A 23,159-nucleotide genomic window follows, 5' to 3' on the forward strand; every position below is an offset into this window, starting at 1 on the left:
TTAGACTTGGAAGTGGGTGAGCACTTTGGGGATAGCGATCACAATTCTGTTATGTTTACTTTAGTGATAGAAAGGGATAGGTGTATACCACTGGGCAAGAGTTACAGCTGGGGGAAAGGCAATTAGGCAAGATTTAGGAAGCATAGGATGGGGAAGGAAACTGCAGGGGATGGGCACATTAGAAATGTGGAGCTTATTCCAGGAAAAGCTCCTGTGTGTCCCAGATAAGTATGTACCTGTCAGGCAGGGAGGAAGCTGTAGAGCGCGGGAGCCGTGGTTTACGAAGGAAGTGGAATCTCTGGTCAAGAGGAAGGCGGCGGCTTATGTTAGGATGAGATGTGAAGACTCAGGTAGGGTGCTTGAGGGTTACAAGGTAGCCAGGAAAGACCTAAAGAGAGCGCTCAGAAGAGCCAGGAGGAGACATGAGAAGTTGTTGGCAGATAGGGTCAGGGTAAACCCGAAGGCTTTCTATAGGTATTTAAGGAATAAAAGAATGACGAGAGCAAGATTAGGGCCAATCAAGGATAGTAATGGGAAGATGTGTGTGGAGTCAGAGGAGAGAGGGGAAGCACAAAATGAATATTTTTCAACAGTATTCACTCTAGAAAACGACAATGATGCCAAGGAGAATACTGAGATACAGGCTACTAGACTAGGTGGGGTTGAGGTTCACAAGGAAGAGGTATTAAAAATCCTGCAGAGAGTGTGAAAATAGATAAGTCCCCGGGCCAGATGGGATTTATCCTAGGATCCTCTGGGAAGCCAGGGAGGAGTTTTCCGAGCCTTTGGCATTGATCTTTAAATCGTCATTGTCTGCAGGAATAGTGCAAGACTGGAGGATAGCAAATGTGGTTCCCCTGTTCAAGAAGGGGAGTAGAGACAACCCTGGTAATTATAGGCCTGTGAGCCTTACTTCAGTTGTTGGTAAAGTGTTGGAAAAGGTTATAAGAGATAGGGTTTATAATTATCTAGAAAAGAATAATTTGGTTAGGGATAGTCAGCATGGTTTTGTGAAGGGTAGGTCGTGCTTCACAAACCTTATTGAGTTCTTTGAGAAGGTGACCAAACAGGTAGATGAGAGTAAACCGGTTGATATGGTGTATATGGATTTCAGCAAGGCATTCGATAAGGTTCCCCACAGTAGGCTATTGTACGAAATGCGGAGGAATGGGATCATGGGAGATAAAGCAATTTGGATCAGTGATTGGCTTGATGAAAGAAGACAGAGGGTGGTGGTTGTTGGGAAATGTTCATCCTGGAGTCCATTTACTAGTGGTGTACCGCAACGGTTGGTGTTGGGTCCACTGCTGTACGCCATTTTTATAAATGACCAGGATGATGGCGTAGAAGGTTGGGTTAGTAAATTTGCAGACAACTCAGGTCAGTGGAGTTATGGATAGTGACGAAGGATGTTGTAGGTTAAAGAGAAACATAGATAAGCTGCAGATCTGGGCTGAGAGGTGGCAAATGGAGTTTAATGCGGATAAACGTGAGGTGATTCACTTTGGTTGCAATAACCAGAATGCAAAGAACTGGGCTAATGGTAAGATTCTTGGTAGTGCAGATGAGCAGAGAGATCTGTGTCCACGTACACAGATCTTTGAAAGTTGCCACCCAGGTTGACAGGATTGTTAAGAAGGCATACAGTGTTTTAGCTTTTATTAATAGAGGGATCGAGTTCTGGAACCATGAGGTTATGCCTGCAGCTGTACAAAACTCTGGTGCGGCCGCACTGGGGAGTATTGTGTACAGTTCTGGTCACCACATTATAAGAAGGATGTGGAAGCTTTGGAAAGGGTGCAGAGGAGATTTACTAGGATGCTGCCTGGTATGGAGGGAAGGTCTTATGAGGAAAGGCTGAGGGACTTGAGGCTGTTTTCGTTAGAGAGAAGAAGGTTGAGAGGTGACTTAATAGAGACATAAAAGATAATCAGAGGGTTAGATAGGGTGGACAGGGAGAGCCTTTTTCCAAGTATGGTGACGGCGAGCACGAGGGGCGATAGATATAGGACAGAGGTCAGAGGTAGTTTCTTTACTCAAAGAGTAGCAAGGGTATGGAATGCTTTGCCTGCAACGGTAGTAGATTCGCCAACTTTAAGTACATTTAAGTCGTCACTGGACAAGCATATGGACATACATGGAATAGTGTAGGTTAGATGGGCTTCAGATTGGTAAGACAGGTCGGCACAACATCGAGGGCCAAAGGACCTGTATGCGCTGTAATGTTCTATATTATCTGGCTGCCACCAGTTGTTACAAGTTAACCTGAGAATGTATCTTTTAAAAAAACGTTTTGTGATTTACACATGAAAGAAGTGAAACTATCATAACACGATGGGGGGAATGCTGACTTTCACTGCTGCTATAGTTCGATTAGGTCACAATTGAAGTTATTGCATTTAAGCAGCCTCCAGTATGTGATGCCTTGCATCTTCACTGAAATATAATGACTTATAGGACTTACACTCATGAGATTAATCAACCTAACTGTATCCACATTTTTCTCCTCAAATATTGATACTTATGATGACATCCCAAGCTATTGTTGAAGTTACCAAGTCCATATGCTCCCAGGCAGATTAGTCAGGATATATGACAAACTAACAGGCCCAACTTTTCAATGCCACGGTTTCTGCTCCATTCAACCATTCTCTCCTCTTTTCTTGTCAAAAATCAACCGAAACTATGCTTTCCATTCTCCCACAAAAGCTAGTCTATTTTTCCCTATCAATACCATTTGCTTCAATCACCTTCACTGTTTCTGATCAATAATGGAACAAACCAATTGGGAAGAAGATAGAAAAAGCTGATGACAAAAGAAACGACTAGATGGCAAGGTAGAGAGGAGAAATGTCAGTCGACCCCCAGGCCAATACTACTTACTTGTGACAGCTGCAAAAGGGATAAGGTTAGAGCAGACAGAAGGGATACAACCTGCCAATTCCTTTCCTCACATGTAAACTCACACATTTCTGATATCATTGAAAATCTGCTCTGCACCCTCTCCACTGAACACTAGCTCAATAGATTTTTTTATTATTTCTCAATTCATCTAAAATATTATTGCTTGGCTTGCCATTTGGCATTTTGTTTAAAAGAAAAAGGACTTGTTAAACTTCCTTATTCTTCATTACAAAATTTGCACTTCACTCGTTTCTATTGAGCTATATTTGCCAATTATTTTCTCATTCTGCTAGTTTAACGTCCTCTTCTAATTTGTTTCAGCCTTCCTCTGTATTGAATATCCCTCTCCCAATTTGGTGTCATCCACAAATTTAGAATTTGTATTTTTGGTTCCAAAAGCCAGGTAGTATACAAATGGTAAACAGTTGTCATCCCAGCATTGATCCTTGTGGAACACCACTTCCTACCTTCTAAACCTCTGAATGCCTACCCTTTATTCTTATTCTCAGCTTTGTCATGAAGCCAACTGAGCAATCGTTGCTGCCATTTCATTCTGCCCCAATTCAACTTTATTCAGGGCCACAATATCAAAGGTCTTCTTAAAATCCATGCAATGACATCTAAAAGTGCAGCCTTACGAAGATAAACTTCAAGGATTCGATCTATATTGCTGAGACTAAGTTGAACTTTCACTTAGTTCACTCTCGTCTGCATTCCTTTCGTCTTTAATGATCCTGAAGTCATAATAACAAGTCCCAGAAACGAAATACTAAGTCGACCAAGTTCAGCAGGAGTATATCTATTAAGATATTGGAACAGTAATCAATGCATGTTGGCCATTAGAATTTGATTAACTGAACACAACACATCATTTGTACTTTATGTTAATAATATTCAACTTGATAATTGTATGCATTAAGCAACTTACCCTGCTCTTTTATATGACGGATTCGTTTCACAGTTTCTTTTAAGATTGCACATTTGTCTGGTTTTACATTGAAGTTGTCAATATCATTAAAATTAGCAAATATCAGCTCAGCAAGTTCTTCGATATATTTATTCTCTTGCTCCCGATGACGTTTCTCAGTGCTGCGTTTAGGGCTGTTGAAACACAAAAGCATCAATACTAAGTGCTAGAAATGAAAAAGAAATTTTTGCTCTATTAGATGTAAGCAATTTAAATAGTGGTGTTATTGCAGTTCCATCAATACAAACAAGATTTCAAAGGGATAGCTACACATTCTCAGATTGCAAGAATGTTTTACCCAAAGTAATAAATAAAAATAAAATTAACATATACTGTTTTTCATCATCAATTGTATACGTTTCAGTGCAAAAGTAGTCATAAATTAATTTCCAATAATCTGAAGCACAAGCAAATCAATGACAAAGTTTAAAAAAAAGCTGAACGGTTTACATTTTTTTTGGTGGCCAAATTATTATGGAAAGTGTAGGCCAGAGACCCCCCTCAGTCCGGTTCCACCATTCAACTTGGTCGGATATGTACCTCAATGCCATTACCTACCATTAATCCAACTCTATGCCCTTGCCGGGTAAGAAAATTTCAAATGGCTCAACATTTATCACTTTTCAGGGAAGAGATCACGTTTCACTGCCATCTGTGCAGAAAATGGCTACCTAATTTAATTCCTGAATTACCTAATGGCTAATGTTAAGACCGTGCCCTATTATTACAGATTTCCCCACCAGAGGAAGTAACTACCCTACTTATGTACATTGAATCATTTTAAACACTTTATAATCTTGAGGAAATGTAATCCAAGTTCACAGAACCTGCCCCTACAATTAAGCTTTTAGCATCATTACTATTTTGCTGAACCAAAACCACGCCATCCCCAGTGCCAACATATGTTTCCTGAAGCTCAGTGCAGAAAACTAACAATATCAGAGATGGAGTTGGACTATTGCTCTATACAAGCATAGCCACCTCATTTTTGTACTCCAACCCATTGAGAAAAGGCCAAAGGTTTGTCAGCTTTACTGATCATCTTTGACTGACTTGAAAAAAAGCCTTTGATAGACACGTCAAGTTTCATAAATGCGAGTTTATCCACTTTTGGTAGCAAATAAACAAGGCAGCAGATAATTAACTGAAGGTCTATAAAATGAGGGGGCAATGTGCAATGAGACATGGGTATCCTTGTACACCAGTCAGTGAAGTTAAGCATGCAGATACAGTAGGTGCTTAAAAAAAGACAAATGATATATTAGCCTTCAAAGCAAGACAGTTTTAAATTCAAACAGGGACAAGGATAACTTGCTGCAATTATACAAGACTTTGGTGAGGCCACAACTGGAATTTTGTGTGCAATTTGGATTTCCTTATCCGAGAAAGGATGTTCTTGCTATACAGGGATTGCAGCAAATGCTTACCAAATTGATCGCTGGGATGGCAGGATTGACATATGAGGAGAGGTTGAGGAGATTACATTCTCTGGAGTTCAGGAGGAGGCAGGATCTCATAGAAACCTATAAATTTCTAACAGGACTACTCAGGGTAGATGCTGGAAGAGTATTTCCAAATGGTGGAAAAGTCCAGAACTAGGGGTCACAGTCTAAGGATGAGGGAAACCATTTAAAACTTAGATGAGGAGAAATTCCTTCACCCAGAGAGGGCAAGCCTGTGGAATTCACCACTTCAGAAAGTAATTGAAGCCAAAACATTGTATGATTTTGAGGAAGAGTTTGATATAGTATTTAAGGCAAAGGGGAATCAAAAGATATGTTGGGGGAAAGCGAGAACAGGCTATTGAGTTAGATGATCAGCCATGATCAGAATTAAAGATAAAATAGACTTGAAGGGTCAAACAGTCTACCCCTGCTTCTGTTTCTATGTTTCTATCAGAAATGTATGTCTCGCAGCATTCAACTTATTGCACTCCTCCACAATTGCTAATCATTATTCAAAATATTTCATTTTGTCTTTCTTAAATGAAAAGTGTATTACCATAAGACCATGAGATATCGGAGCAGAATTAGGCCATTTGGACCATCGCGTCTGCTCCACCATTCGATCATTACCGATACATTTCTCAACCCTGTTCTCCTGCCTCTTCCCCACATCCCCGATCCCCTTACTAATCAGGAACTTTCTAGCTCTGTCCTAAATACACTCAATGAACTGGTGACCACAGCCCTATGCGGCAATGAATACCACAGATTCACCATCATCTACATGAAGAAATTCCTCCACATCTGAGGCTATGCCCTCAGGTCCTAATAATGGAAAAATCATCTTGTCCATTCTGCCCAGGCTTTTCTTAATACCCAGGGCTATCTTATTAAGCAGCCTCCTGTGCAGCACACTATCAAAGGCCTTCTGGAAATCCAAACAGATCATGTCCACTGCCTCTCCTTTATCTAATTTGTCGGTCACTCCCTCAAAGAATTCAAGCAGACATTGACCAAACCTTGTTGACTCAGTCCTATTTTACTATGCACTCCTAAGTACCCTGCAATGTCATCCTTAATAATGGACTCTAAAATCTTATCAAGGACTGAGGTCAAGCTAACTGGCCTGTAATTTCCTGTCTTCTGCTTCCCTCTCTTCTTAACCATTAGCCCTTTTCCAATTCTCTAGAATCCTCCCTATTTAGAGTGATTCCTGAAAATTCAACACCATTGCCTCAATAATTTCCTCAGCCATCTCCCTTACAATTCTGGGGTGTAGTCTATCTGGTCCAGGTGATTTATCCACCTTCACATCTTTCAGTTTCCCAGCAATCTCTCCTTAGTGATGGCCACTACATTCACCTCTGTCCCCTGAATGTCTTTAAAGTTCTGGTATGTACTGGTGCCTTCCACCACAAAGACTGATGCAAAGGATCTATTCAGTACCTCCACCATTTCTCTGCTCCCTGTTACTATTTCTCCAGACTCATTTTCTAGTGGGCCAATGCCACTCTTGCTTCTCTCTTACCTTTTATATATTTTTAAAAAACTCTTGCAATCTCCTCATATCACTAGCCATCTCACCCCCTTAAATGTTTTTTTTTTAAGTTGTCCTCTGGTTTTTAAAGGCTTCCTAATCCTCTGGTTTCCCATTGATCTTCATCTCTCAGTATGGTTTTTCTTGTGTCTTTACGCTGTCCCAGACTTTCCTAGTCAACCATGGTTGCCTTATCCCCCCTTCAATATGCTTCTTCTTCCTTCCTTGGGATAATTTTCTGCTGTGCCTCCTTGAATTTGACCCAGAAACTCCTGCCATTACTGCACCACTGCCTTCCCTGCTAGACTCCACTTACAATCAACTCAGGCCAGCTCCTCTCTCATGTCTTTGTAGTTACCTTTACTCAGTTGTAATACCATTAATTATGATGCCAGCCTCTCCTCCTCAAATTGTAGGGAAAATTCTATCATAAGACGGTCACTGCCCGCTAAGGGTTTCTTCACCTTAAATTCCCCAATCAAGTCTACCTCATTAATTATTACTTTGTCTCCTTCTGTTCAACCAAATACACATGAGTTTTCATTTTTGCTAATAATCTCTTCAGCAAAATCTAATCAAGTACCTTCCAGACACTAATTGTTATATATTGAGGAGAAAACTCATTGATGGGATTGAAGATTGATACAAACAGAAACAAAAAAAATAGGATGACAAGACCATTCGGGCCTTCAAGCCTGCACTGCCATCTTATATGATCATGGCTGATCATGCAAATTCAGTATCCTACTACCACTTCCTCTCCATATCTCGAACCCTTTAATTGCCCAGGGCCTGGTAATCTTCAGCCCAGAGTACTTCAAGCAGTCCCCCTAGAAATAGTGGATGCATTAGTGGTCACCTTTCAAGATTCTTCCGACTCTGGAACTGCTTCAACAGATTGGATAACATCAAATATAACCCTGCTATTTAAAAAAGGGAGGTAGAAAGAAAACAGGGAATTACAGATCAGTTAGTCTAGTGTCAGTGGTGGGGGGGGATGCTAGATTTTAAAGCAAAGCACTTAGAAAACAGTAGAACAGACCACATGGATTTATAAAAAGGAAATCATGTTTGACAAATCTACTGGATAATCTTTCAGAATGCACCTAGTAGAGTTAATCTGGGGGTGCCAGTAGACGTGGTTTACTTAGGATTTTCAGAAGGCTAAGGGATTCACCTGTAAAATTAAAGCAGTTGGGATTGGGGGTCATGATTTGAGACAAATATAAAATTGGTTAGCAGGCAGGAAACAAAGAAAGAACAAATTCAATACGTGGAACACAGATAATCACAATACAGAGGAACCTCTATCCGGCATCTATTATCTGAATACTGGATTATCCGGCAAGATTGCACGGTCCAGATGCTTTGCTAAAGTATGTTAACCGGCATTCAATTACCTGGCATTCAATTAACCGAACAAAATACACCCCACCCTTGTCCTTCAGGTAATCGAGGTTCCTCTGTATAGGTTAATAATGTAGATGAGGGAACTAAATATACTCTTCCAAGATTAGCAGATGACAAAGCTGGGTGGAAAGGTAAGCTAGGAGGAGGATGCAGAAATGTTGCAATGTGATTTGGTAGGCTAACTGAGTGGTTAGACGCTTGATAGATGTGGAATGATGTGGATAAATGTGAGGCTATCCACTCTGATAGCAAGAATGGCAGAAAATTATTTGAATGGCTGTAAACTGAGAGTGGGAATGTTCAATGAGTGCTGGGTGCCCTCATTCACAAGTTACTGAAAGTAAATGCAAAAGGTGCATCAGGCAGTAAAGGCAGCAAAAGTTATGTTTGCCTTCATCGCAAGAGATCAAGAGGAACAAGGATGCCTTGCTGCAATTATACAGGGCATTAGTGAGGCCACATCTGCAATACTGTGTGCACTTTCAGTCTCCTTATCCAAGGAAGGATGTTCTTGCCATGAAGGGAGTTCAACAAAAGCTTTACCAAATTGATTCGTGGGATGACAAGACTGACGCATGAGGAGAGACTGAGTCAATTGCATTCATTGAAGTTTAGAAGAATGAGGGGCCAATTTCAAAAATCTATACAAGCCATTCTGCTATAACGCGCATTTTGTTAACGCAAATTTGCTGTAATGCAATTGACAAATTAAGGACACCGTTCTTAAAGCGCAAACTGTTAAGACACATGTTGGCTCTAATGCTAATACACCACCAACACTAAGTGCTGACCCTAAAGTGTGATTTTTCTATAATGTGGGGTTGCATAAAAATACAACCATCGCATTATAGAAGAACTACCTGTAAAATTCTGACACGGTTAGATGGGTTCCCATTGGCAGGGGAGTCCAGAACCAGGGGTCATAGTTTTAAGGATAAGGAATAATCTATGAGGACTGAGATTAGGAAGGATTTCTTCACCCAAATAATGGTGAGGCTGTGGAATTCACTATCACACAAAATGGTTGAGGCCAAAACATTGTGTTTTCAAGAAGGAAGTAGATAAAACTCTTGTGGCTAAAGGTATACGGAAGGAGGGTGGGATTAGGATATTGTGCTCGATCAACTGTGATACATTTCGACTGGCAGAGCAGGCTCAAGGGGCTGAATGGCCTACTCCTCCTTCTATGCTTCTATGACTAAAATCCACAAGTCTGCTTCCCTTCTCTCTGGAGTCAGCATTATGTAATTTTGCTAAGGTTGATGTCCCCAAGCTCCTGTTGGCATCCAGTCACCCCCGTTCGTGTCTCGTCAATTCAAACATCGCCAGCTGTAGGTTTTGTTTACACACGTCCCCCAATTAAATCGCCACATCAATTAAACAACAATTCTGAAAAAGGGTCACTGGATACGAAATATCTGCTTTGTTGCCATGGTGCTGCCACACCTGCTGACTTTCTCCAGCATTTTCAGTTTTAATTTCAGACTTCCACCATCCAACAGTATCTTGTTTTTATAATCCATTATAATCCCTTTTTGGAAATTTCCAAAAATTTTAAATGATCTTGCAGCTACAAAAGTGACCATTCAGCAGCTAAATTACATCCCTTACATTCCACTTGTAAGAAAGAGGAGAGTTTTTAAGAAATCTACAATACCTCCATGTCTGCATGAGTACGACAATGCGAGCAATATTGGTGGACATTCAGGTTTTAAATCTTCTTAGCAACTTCAGAAAAATTCAAATATATTAGTAAGATATAGGTTTACCCCTCGAAAATCCATGTCAACTCTTTTTGACCAGCTCGGAGTTGGTCAGAAGCTCAGTCACCAATAAAAGATTCCAATAACATACTCACAATTGATGTTTGGCAGTGTAACTAACAAATCAGCATTTTTCCAGCTCTGATCCTCTCTTCCTTTTTAAATAATTGAGGGCGTTTACAATTTTCCAAACTAAGGACACAATTCTTGACCCACAGGAGTTAAAAGTTAACAGAATTGAGACAGAACATTTGGTACAATATGTCCACATTCATACAGACACTTCCTTTCATTTCATGGAATCTTAGCAATTCCTCCACTCTCTTTTTCTCTTATGTTCCCATTAAATGTATCTATCTCAATCGCTCCAAACAGTGGCAGATTCCATATTCTCATAATTCAAACTATAAAAAAGGTTGCCTTTATCGAATCATTAGCAATTATCTTCTATGGATGGACCTTGGTTTAAACCCGCCACACAGGTGAAAACACTCTCTATATCCACTCTAAGAGACCTCTAAAATAATGAAGATGTTCAGTCAGATCACCTGTCAAGTCTTTTTCTCAAGAGAAGAGCCCCAGACAATTCAGTTTTTCCAAACCCCCTCTGTTTAGGTACAATTTGTGTAAACCCTTTTGCATTTTATCCAGAATTTCTATTTTCACTGTAACACAATGTAGCCAAAAGTTTAAGTTTTAGATATATTTAATGTAATTTGCCCACTTCTCATTCTAGAAAAGATGAGAAAATTATGGTAAATCCACCCCCAATTCCCTGCCCATTTCATTTGGTTAACTGAAGTGGTTACCCTGGTGGTAAAATGCCCCTGGGAGATATAGACAAAGCTTACAACAGGTTGTAGGCGTGTCTGTACACATGCTGCTGATATCAGCACATTCCTGCACATGGGAGAGTTAGCACATCTGCCCTCTCCAATTGCTGTCATACAGCCAGGGGTACCTGAATCCATCTTGGAATGGGGAGGTGGCACCCAGGACTCCTGCTGCATCTCCCTCTGACCCTCATAACACTGTCAATGTAGGATCAAAGCAATTCAGATCTCAGAGCCCCGTACTCCGCTATTCACACCTCCAGCAGTGCTACTTCCTTCCATCAATTCTGTGACATTGGGTCAGCACAGAGCTCACGCACATAGTTAGTCATTGTCACACTGACAGAAGTCAAAGTTTTTATTAATACCCAGGTTTAAAACAATCAGGTCCTAGAGATTTATTCATCTTAAAGCCTATTATTTTCTCAATTACCATCTTTAAACAATAAATCAATGAATTCTACCCTTTGACTCATTTATTTCTTGTATCAACTGTAGTCCTTTGCTTTACTGTAAAAAACTGGTAGAAAAGTACTGTTCCTCATCCTTTTCCTCATTATCCATAGAGTCTAATTATCTTTAATGCATTCATATTCTCATTGACCAGTTTTTTCTTAATATGTTTAGAAGATGATTCTAACTTAGCTCTGTTCTTTTTAACCAAGTTTTTAAATATCTGTGTATACTTCATGCATTCCTTTGTTTTCAAAGATTATCCCAGTTTGAGACATTCCCACTTTCTCTCAGCCGTGCAAACTGTGTTGATACGTGCTATTTTAACCTCATTTTTTTTTTTACAAAACCGCTATAGCTTTTTATTTTTTGATGTGCACGCTGGCTTTGTACAACACCAAACACTTCCTTGTACATTTCAATATTTAAATATTGTTCGTAGATTTACCAATTAGGTGCTTCATTCATTCAAACGTGGTCAATTTATTTCTCATCCCTTTTAAGTCAGTAAGTCTCAGTTTTGCCTTTGCAAAGCGAATATAAAATTAACAGTTGCATCATGGTCACTATTTACAGGGTGTATTTCATTTAGATTAATTAATTTTGGTTTATACCTCATCACTAAAATCTAGAATGGTCTTCCCCCTTGTTGGTTCTAAGACATTATTTCCAAGAGTGCGCTGAATAATTCCAGAAATAGGTTTTTCCTGCTTGAACTATTGTTTCTTCTAGTCTATCTGAAACTTAAAACGTATTACAACCTGTTATATGCTTTCTTGTTCTCTATATTTATAGATTTTCCGCTACACTGGTGGGGGAGGCCTAGTGGTACGAATCACTGGACTAGTAATTGCGAGACCCACACAAATGTTCTGTGGACCCAGATCCTGCCAATGGCAGATGGTGGAAAGCAAATTCAATTTTAAAGAATCTGGAATCAAGAGTCGATTATCAGGAAACAGCATCTAGTTTACTAACATCCTTTAGGGAAGGAAACTGCCATCCTTATCTGGTCTGGCCTCCACGTAATTCCAATACACAGCAATGTGATTGAATCTTAACTGCCCTCTGGGCTATTAGGGATAGGTAATAAATGCTGGTCCAGCCAGCAATGCCCTCATTCCATGAATGAATTTAAAAATTATTATCAGGAAACCGGTCGACAACTTGACTAGATTATCAAATCCTTTATCGTTTCATACATCGATTGATACTATTTGAACCGTACTACCCTTACTAAATGTTTTCGCTTTTTCTGCTGCGACTGTCTGATCAACATTGCTACTTGTTTTCTTTCTCCAATTTTCCTCTCCATTCCGAATAATCTACAGGCTGGAATATATAGCTCCTCACAAAGTCCAACTTGGAACAGAACTCTAATGGTTACTATATCATATCAGAGGAGCCGAATTTATGCTTTTAGCACCTTTTTCAAAATTTCTTTTGGTAATTACATTCATATACGCAACTCTCATCTAGATACCATTCTCACCCTGTCCACATACTTAATGGTGCATTTCTCACATATTTTCTATTATCACAGACTGATTACTAATGCTGGTCTGGATTTTATTGTGACAATGACAGCAGAACTGTCAGTGCTTTCCATAATTATTCCATTGAAACTGACAGAACTTTGGAAGCATAGAATAAGGAGATTCAGACTGTGCCATAATTGAGTCTATTTTCCTCAATAAAAGATTCCCACAATTCCAATCATGAGTCAACCCCACTAAGTTTCACTCTAAGCGCCCTGGGAAAAAAGGTTGCACCTTGTTAAGTTAGGTGCAACTGCTTTTGTTGCGTGATAACTTCGTATAACCGCTAAACCACTCACTGAACAGCTAACTGTACACTGATGGAATGCCAATTTTTCTATAATTAAAATATCCATATTTTAAAAACATGATTTCAAGTTTGTTCATAAAACAAAGAACTGCGGATGCTAGAAATCTGACAAAAATAACCCCAAATTTTAGGAGAAACTAAGCAGGTCTGGCAATGGGAAGAAAAGAGAGTTAACATTTTGGATCCAATGAATCTTCTTCCTTCCAATAGTCCACCTCTTGTCAGGTATTTATTTTTCCTTGACTTTCTGCTCTCCGGCGCTGAATGTTCTGCACTCAGCAAAAGTCTCAAGTTTTATCCATCTGCACACCCATCTCAACGAATTTCGGGCACAACATGACGATGAACTGTTCTTCTATCAACTATGCCTTCATATCCACTTCTTTCGCTTCACCCACCTTCAACACTATCTCCACCTCAACCTCTCCCTCTGACCTTCTACCCGCACTTTACCTGCTCATTGAGAACTGTTAACAGGACATTGGCTGCCATAATTTCTCTGCCCCCCCCCCCCTTACCAGTTTGAACCTATGTTCCTCTTAACTGACTGTACTCTGCGCTCTCAGATCTAACTCTGACACTGTAATCAAGCCTGACAACAATGGTCGCGCTGTCATCTGGTGGACTGACATCTACACCTCTGAGGCTGAGCGCCAGCTCTCTAATACCTCCTCCTATCTCTGTCTGGACTGTGGCACCAGATTTAAGTGGCCATTGTTAAAGAGGAAATTGCTCCCACAGATATTGCTACATTTTTTATTGATGGCTTTCTTCAAGGTCAGTGGTGACCTTGCTTCACCACTGGTGACAAAATCCAGACAACAGGTTAATCATCCAGTTTTATTCATGCAGCCACTTTACCAGATAGAGTACTGCCACCAGCAGGGTTTTAGGACTTACGAAAAGAAAATTCTAACATGCAACTCGTCAAGTAACTGCGCCAAACACAACTTGAAGATTTCAAGTGACTATTTGGCTTCGCTGTACCTGGACTTGAGAAGGGGCAGGTGTGAGAGAAAGGAAATAGAACAAACATTGAACTGAGATATGTGCACCAGATTAGAATCCACTGGGTACTGCCAGAGAAATGTCCATGCAGACTTTGGTAGGGACAAAACTGAATTAAGGGTGTAAACATGTTAACAAGTAAACTGCAGTGCCATTGCACATCAAAAGATCCAGTTCTTGTCCTCAGATCAGGTCATATCCTTAGCCCACTTAGACCTATAGACTCTAAATATTGAAACAAGAACCCAGCAAAGTAAAACTACACGCTTATTATTATGTATAACAAATGCAATCTTAAAAAAGGAGTCATGAACTTCATTTCCGTATATGACATGCCCTTTAGGGAAAAAAAAACGACTATTGATCTTACCTTGGTCGTGGGTGGTCACATGGTGATTCCTTGCGTTTTCTCGAATCTAATCTCGCAGAGTCGGAGGAATTTTCACCCATTCCACTCATCTTGGGGACATGTAAGCAGCTAAAGTTGAGAGAGATGTCTCAATTAGCACTTTAAAAAAGAACTCAACTTTTCTCAATTATAAATACCTGATGCCTTGTAGTTTATTTGACTATCGGGCTTGGCAGTGTATTATTGCTCCTTGAGATGGTAACAGAGACAGAGACATTGTTAATGAAACACAAGATGCATGTCAATTATGTCAAAGGTTCCCTGGACTGGTTTAGCGAACGCAGGAAATTCAACAGGACCATACTCACTGCTGCTAGTCCATATTCACATACAATTTCAGTCATCACTCTGTGATCAGCTATATTCATATTGAATGGTGGATCAGACTCAAAAGGGCTGAACGGTCTACTCCTACTCTTTTCTTTAATAAGATGTTTCTCTATATCAAAGATGATCACATTTTCAACAGAGTTATTGATCTTGTTGGTCAATATTTAGGACTCAGTAACCAATTTATAACTAGCTGGGGATAAACTGGGTGCAAAGTTGCACTACCCTCTTTCCAGAGGACCAGCAAAAGACCGCAACACAATTCCATCCAGGTCAGTGCAGTATTCACAGACTGGATGAATGCCCAGCAATACAGAATGGAAGGAATGGGAAATAGGAAGGGAGAAGGAAAAAGTATAAAAATAGGGAGGTCCTGCTAAAACTGTACAAGGCACTCGTCAGACCACAGCTGGAATACCATCAATAATTTTGGGTTCCTTTAAGGAAAAGCATAATTGCAACAAAGGCAGTCCAGAGAAGGTTCACTTGGATAATCCCAGGTATGGAGCAACTTTCTTAGAAAGTGAGTAGGTTGGGACTGTACTAATTGTGGCGTTTAGAAGAATAAGGTACAATCTTATGAAACATATAAAGTTTATCAGAGGCTTGACAGAGTAGATGCATAGAGGTCGTTTCCCCTTGTGGGAGAATCTAGGTCCAGCGAGTTTCTTTCCTTTGAGGGTAGAATTATTAATCATGGAGGGCTGTTAAGGCTGGGTGATCAAGTTCATTCAAGGCTGAGGCAGACTGAATTTTAATCAGTCAGTCAGGGAATCAACGGTTATAGGGGAAAGGGCAGGAAAGTGAAGTTGATGGATATCAGATCAGCCATGAACTGAACAATGGAGCAGATCTGATGGACTGAATGGTCTACAGCTTTAAGCGTATCAATGACCTTCTGTACCCCAAAATGCGAAGTAGCAAAGTCTTGTATCTGCTACTATCCATTATCTCTCTACTACATTCATTTCTCACCCAAGGACCGATACTCAATCATTCTCAGTATTGCATGCATTTTCCCTCCCCACCTTCCATCCCAACCCCCTCCCCACATTCATATTAAGCAGAAATACCTTACAACACAGCAAACACTACAAAATACATGTTTGAAATAAATTGAATGTAATGAGATTAATGAGAATAGTGATTAATAAGAATAATGGAGAGAAATAAATTGTGACAGTAAAAGCAAATGATGACAATAGATGTAGGGAGTAGACAGCAGTGTGCATGTCAAGTTGATTACTCTCTCAGTTTTAATTCATGTCAATCATGTTGATGGATACAGCCTTCAGACAGCTTTGAGCAAACTTCAACAATAATAAAATGTTTCCAAATGCTTTGATTTCAACAAGTGACTGAGAAACATTAAATCTTATGAACATTTCCCAGAATGAAACTGTCATATGTTACAAAATTCCATTGTCATTCTGCTTTTTGCTACTTTTTTGATTTCTGGGTATTGTTCACATTAACAAGTACAGAAGCAGCAAGCAGGAAAGAATGTGTTGTCTGAGCGAAAGTAATAACCAATGTTTTAATCCTGATAATGAAATTAGTGCCAACACAATCCATAAGGAAAATAGAAACTGCTCAAAATTAATCAACTTTAAGGTCCCTGTTTTTCATAAGAACCTTCTCAAGCAAGGTAGTGAGACTATCAATATAATTGATGAGTTGAACTTCATTTGTCACATTGAGTACTAGTTCTACATACAGGTATTTTATGCCAATGTATGTCTATTATGGCCTTGTCCTTTGTATGTATATGCAACAAATATATAGCATTATGACAATGCTTTATATCAAATATTGCTTGGAGGACTTAACCTAGATTAATTGGCTCAGTTGTAAGAACAAACAGTTAAGAATAGGCTGCCAAGTCAGCCTCTTCCATTTCTGAAAACCTCTGTATACCTTTAAAGTTAAAAATCACACAACACCAGGTTATAGTCCAACAGGTTTAATTGGAAGCTCTAGTTTTCTGAGTGTTGCTCCTTCATCAGGTGAAGGAGCGGCACTCCAAAAGCGAGTGCTTCCAATTAAACCTGTTGGATTATAACCTGGTGTTGTGTGATTTTTAACTTTGTCCACCCCAGTCCAATACCAGTATCTCCAAATCATGACTCTTTACACCTGTCCATATTAGTTCTTTCATCAAAGCGTGATTACAAGAACATAAACATTGTATTTCCAGAGGAAGATATGCTTGTAAGACTTCAGCTTCAACTGTGCATGACGAGTGACTTGACAACAAAACACATTGAAACATCAGAAATACAAACTCCAGAATATCTTGTGCTTTATCTTTTTGACTACAAAGATGACCCATTGGCTTTCTGAAAAATAAATGTTTTGGCCAATTTCTGCAGAGAAACTCTCTCTCTTTTCCTGAAGACAGACTGTACTACAATATGCCAGCATGTATGCGTTTGGGGTATTTAGCAACATAAGTATTTATACTTCTACATGACTGCCTGTGCATGTTAATCAATAGAGATATAATAATTAACTAAAGCTTTGGTTTCATCATAAACACATAATTGTGTTTATCAAGAAACCCAGTTTATAGATCTATTTATTTAAATCTTGATATTGGTGAGTTATTTAACCGGTCCTTGTGCTAACTGGAAAAAGTAATTTTAGCTTAAAACCCATAATGCAGTGGAAGTAGAGCATTTGTCTACTCTCAGTGCTAACAATCTGCACACTCACTAATATGTACAAGACCCTTTGCGTTGTGCCATGAAAAAATGAAATCATTTCATTTTTGTTTGCTCTACCAATACTTGAGGAATCAAATGCCTCAGATGTTTCCCTACTTTACAGCCTGATTGCTGGCAGAACCTTAGAAACCTTAGAAACTTGGTGCAAAAGGCATTTTTGTCATTTATCCAGTTTCGGTGTCCTTTTTCGCAATACTTTGATGCTCAAGTGGAGGAAATCACATAAATCCACACCATTGTCAGCTGATTCTGCGTTCTTGCTTTCTTTGAGGACTTCAGTTTCTCACGGAAGTCCAAGTACACTACATATACATTCTCTCAGCTGTTTAACTAATGTAGCAACACCAAGAATTTGGGCATTGGCTACTGGATACATGTGATAATGAGTGAGCTACAGAGAATTACATAAAAATGAGAGATCCCCACAATTGCAACTCCTCGGGCCAAGAGTCTTTAATGGTATTGTAGGAACATAAGTGCAGAAGCTAGGAACTGGGAGAAACTCTATCAGCTAGTTCAAAACGAGATTTAATGCCATTTTTGGTCGTGCAGATTACTTCTTGGACATCTGACTTAAAACAAATGTCCATGGTTTTGAAGTACCCACATTGGAAATGATGTAACAAGCAGGAAAAGATGAAAAACAAAAAGAATTAAATACATTGGGATTGATTCAAGAACATGAACCTCAGCCCAAATGGAAAGAAAACAAAGCAGGAAGGTAGAAATGAAGCATTCTAAATCCAGCCAAATCCTGAGACAACACAAGACAAGTTAGTGGACAAATCATGGACTAACATTTAACTTTTTACAAACTGCTTTGATTCAGCTTTCTCCATAACCGCAGCAGCATGCTAAAAATAGAGATAGGTGGCTTAAAGACATGCAATCACATATCTGCTCAAAAGCAGCTACTCCACTGTACTGGCTTGCCTTTTAAAAGAAATCCTTTTGAAAATGAAGTAGCTGGGATAAAGAAGCTACATTAAATTTTAAAAAGGAACTTCTCCCACAGCAAAGTAAATAAAGATATTGATCAATACGTAGTATGCTAGCAGATCCCAGTAAAATGAAGTATCTTTGCCGTCTGTCAGGAGGGGACTCATGACACAAAAAATGGATTTAACTACATCCTAGGTTTGCACGGTGCATAAACAGAATTCCTAGAAGCAGCAACCATGTGTATTTTAACCTTGATTTTCACAGTTCCGCAAATTAATTCTCTGAACTTCAACAATTCTGGAGGAGAACATGTACTCTATAAACCAGGGAAATTAACACGATCTTTATAGATTTCTTAGCATTGTGATTTTTGAAAATTCTGATACTGAACTAATGCAAAAGAAATGTAGAACCTTTACAGGAAATGAAGCAGATTCGCCTCTTAAAAACTGAAAGAGCTGCAGACGCTGTAAATCAGAAACAAAAACAGAAATTGCTGGAAAAGCTTAGCATGTCTGGCAGCATCTGTGATGAGAAATTAGGGTTAACATTTCAGGTCAAGTGACCTTTATTCAGAACATATTTTCCTCTCATTTCTCTCATCAATCCCAGGATCTCCTTCAAATAATTCATATCTCTCAGCTGGAAAAAGCAGTGCACACCAAGGATTTTTGAAAAAGTGGTGGTGAGCTGCCGCCTTGACCCGCTGCAATCCACCTGCTGTGGGTTGACCTTAGGGAGGAAATTCAAGAAGTTTGATTCAGCGACAGCAAAGGAACAGCAATATATTTCCAAGTCAGGATGGTGAGTGACTTGCAGGGGAACCTGCAGGTGGTGTTCCCATGTACCTGCTGCCCTTGCCCTTCTAGATGGAAATGTTTTGTGTCTTTGAAAAGGTGCTGTCTGAGGATCTTTGGTGAATTTCCTAAGAATGGTATGACTGTGGCTATGTTAAAGGAGGGCAACAAGACTTGATTGCAGTAACTACAGGACTGTCTCCCACTGTCTGTCACAGGGAAAGAAGGAATCTCCTCAATTTCTACCTCTCAGCGGCCAAAGTGCTCCAACTTTCTACAAGTGAACAAAACTGCAGCCTCCAAACTAAAGATTTCCTCTTGGAGCTGGAAATGTTGCTAAAATTATTCCACAAGCCATGATCGCCACATACTGTCAGAAAGATATGATGCTGCATTCTTATCACGCCCAAACATAATTTTTCAAACAGCAGTTTGACAGTATAGAGAATTAAAATTTTTAATTCCTGCAGCAACAAGTTTTTGCCTCCTGGACCTACAAGGAAAGAATGCAACCTTCGAGCAACGTGTAACTTTATTCAGGCGCCAATACAAATTATGAAGAGTCTCTCCAGAATGAAAAATTGAACACTTGTCTTCGCCCAAATGTTTCCTGAGAGATGTCAGATGAAATGGCAAGTGTACAGACTTCATTTGAAGCTCTGGCACTATGGGAATTTTCAACAGTTTCCTAACAAACTTGAGTTTTTTTTTTAAATCGCTCTTAAGATATGGAGATTACCACCACAAGTAACATTGGTTGCCCATTCCTAATTCCTGGTGGTATGTGGCTCGTTGAAATACTGCAGTCCTTGATGCATAGAAATATCTACAAGGCTGTTAGGAAGGGAGTTCCAGGATTATGACCCAAGCCATCAAGGATTCTCTGTAGTTTCAAGGAAGAACCCCAATCTTGTTAGTAAGACCTAACTAACCAAGCAGGACTCTGACTCTACTAAACCTAGGGATGCAACCGATCTAACCTGTCCCCAAAACACATGGCTCTGAACGTGTACGTTACTGACAAACTCAACACCTGATTATTTGCTCGGTATCGTAGAGGAAAACACATTCTTCTTATGGACATATGTTTATTTTGTTGTATGGAGTTAGTTTTGGTCTCATGTCCTTTTGTCCTGTAGCAATCATACAAAATTTGGCATGGAGAATTTAATGCTGTGTGCCCACTCACCGTAACCTTGGATTGAGCAAGGAAATCAGTGCCTAAGGGTATCAGCAGAAACAGGAAAAAGATTTCATTAATTTGTATCAGTTACAGTCTTAGTTGGGTTTGGGCCTCCCAACGTATTTTGTTTGGGAAATAATGCCTGATGCATTGGGAAACTCAGAAGAATCCAAGTTATTTTGAGATAACCTTGAAAAATGCTCCATGCCAAATGTTGGTATTTTGGGAGGCTTCTTCAAGAATACTGTGTGTCCTGTTCTGGTGTCCAGATAGAAGAACAATATTACTAAACTGCATAGGGTTCAGAAAAGACTTATCAGTATGCTGCCAGGTACAGAAGACTTAAATTAAAAAGAAAGGTTGGATAGTCTGGGGCTTTTTCACTGGAGCATTGAGACACTATTTTATAGAAGTTTATAAAATAATGAGGGTAGGGATAGTGTTAGTGTGTTAGTTGTCTTTTCCCTCGGATGGGGGATTTCAAGACTGGGGGGCATATTTTTAAGGCGAGAGGTGAGTAATTTAAAAAAGACACAAGGTGTAAATCATTTTACACAGAGGGTGGCTCGCACGTGGAATGAACCTGCTGAGGTGGTGTTGAATGTGGGCATAGTTACAACACTTAAGACATTTGGATAAGTACATGAATAGGAAAGGTTTGGAGGGATAAGGGCCAGGAGCAGACAGGCGAGACTAATTTAGTTTGGGATTATGTTCAGCATGGACTGGTTGGACCGAAGAGTCTCACAGCACGGAGACAGACCCTGTAATTCTCAAAATAGCCAGATAACTGGCATGAACAATTGACAGAAAGTGTGCTGCATTTGCACAATGCATTAATATATTGCCAAATGCAGAGTATACAATATAAGACCCTAACACATTGGACCAAAAATTAAGACTATTCAGCCCATCGAGTCTGCTCTGCTACTCAATCATAGCTGATAAGTTTCTCAACCCCACCCTCCCGCTTTCTCCGTAACCCTTGACCGCCTTGACAATCAAGAACCTATCTATCTCAGTCTTAAATAGAGGAGCGACCTGGCCTTCACAGCCTTTTGTGGCAGTGAATTCCACACATTCACCACCCTCTCACTGAATAAATTTTTTCCTGATCTCTGTTCTGAAAGGTCTCCCTTGAGTCTAAGGCTGTGGCCTTGGGTCCTAGTCTCTCCTACCAATGCAGAATATCTTCCTAACATCCACTCTGTCCAGGCCATTCAGTATTCTGCAAGTTTCAATTAGATCCCTCCATTTCCTTCTAAACACCAGGTATAGACCCAGAGTCCTCAAATGTTCCTCATATGTTAAGCTGTTCATTCCCGGAACCATTTTCACGTTCTAGGGCGAGTACATCCTTCCTGAGATATTGGGCTCAAAATTGCACACAATAAATATGTATCCAGTGGGCAATTTACTCAGAGGAGCCACACATTGATGAACAGTGGGACATATGCTGAAACAATACTGGTATTTTACCGCAAACTTAATATTTTGTTGACGCAACTCCAAACAAAATTAAACCTCAATTTATGTTTTACTCATTGATGATTTCTTTAAATTCTGTTTCTCAAACTTTGATAGCTCTGGTTTTCTATAACTCTTCCCAAAACGACCCTAGTTTGACAAGTAAAACCGAAAGAACTGTAGATGCTGTAAATCAGAAACAAAAACAGAAGTTGCTGGAAAAGCTCTGCAGGACTGGCAGCATGAAGCGAAATCACAGTTAACACTTCAGGTTCAGTTCTGAGGAAGGGTCACCAGAGCTCAAACATTAACTCTGATTTCTCTTCAAACATGCTGTCAGGCTTGCTCAGTTTTTCCAGCAATTTGTTTTTATTTCTAATTTGACAAGCATCTCCCTGCAAATTCTTAGAACATTGCTATACTGAAGAAGTGAAATCACCTCATTTTAAAGTGCATTGGGATGTCCATTTTCATGAAATGCATTGTAATAAACAAGTCTCTTACTTCTTTAAGATTGAGTATATTGGAACCTCCCCAGTTCCAGAATACTGCATACTGGTGGGAAACAACATTTGCCTGACATGTTTTGAATAGCATTCTCCTCAACCTGCTTTACTTTCAGATTCTATCATTTGTCTTGGGGTGATCACTATACTGGTTGGTCACACATTTCTATCTCCTCCTTTCAGTCTCAGATTCTTCTTCCAATGGTGCTGTGCTCAGGTCTTGCAGCATTGCATCTTTTCACGTGGTCTTAAAACTGCCTCTTCACCTTCTTCCATGCAGTCCCATCTCTCATCACTTGTCTCACCACACTTCCTCTCGAACAGATGACAATGCCAGTTCAATCTCAGCTACACTCAATATTCACCGACACTCCCCTCAATACTCAATATACTCACTTCTTCAGTATAACAGAGTGCTGGTTAAAATTTTGTTGGTTCTCCTTGCCCTGCATATCCAACTCCAAATTGGCAGCTCATCACTTCTGATGTTGCATAAGTACACTGCACAACAAGGGCAGTCTCAAACTTTCTTGGAGATTCTTCCTTTCAGAACAGCTCACTGCAATTTTTCCAGTTACTCCAACTAATCTGTTGTTTAGCTCCCCTTTTTATATTTCCATCTTTAGGCACT

General features: G+C 39.7%; 1 protein-coding gene across 9 annotated transcripts in view; it reads right to left on the reverse strand.

The window, feature by feature from the left end:
* Positions 1–23,159, reverse strand: part of ncoa2 (nuclear receptor coactivator 2) — a 309,391-nt gene that overhangs the window by 115,571 nt on the left and 170,661 nt on the right. For all 9 annotated transcript variants that reach the window (XM_043689194.2, XM_043689197.2, XM_043689193.2 and 6 more), the window contains exons 3-4: positions 14,539–14,646; positions 3,833–4,005 (exon numbers count right to left, since the gene is read on the reverse strand). In XM_043689194.2, the coding sequence (XP_043545129.2) occupies positions 3,833–4,005; positions 14,539–14,627 (262 nt within the window). In that variant the 5' untranslated portion in view covers positions 14,628–14,646. The remainder of the gene's footprint in view (positions 1–3,832; positions 4,006–14,538; positions 14,647–23,159) is intronic.

Source organism: Chiloscyllium plagiosum, unplaced genomic scaffold (assembly GCF_037043375.1).
Source record: "Chiloscyllium plagiosum isolate Xiang-an unplaced genomic scaffold, Cpla_swu_hap1 HiC_scaffold_4, whole genome shotgun sequence".
Lineage (NCBI taxonomy): Eukaryota > Metazoa > Chordata > Chondrichthyes > Orectolobiformes > Hemiscylliidae > Chiloscyllium > Chiloscyllium plagiosum.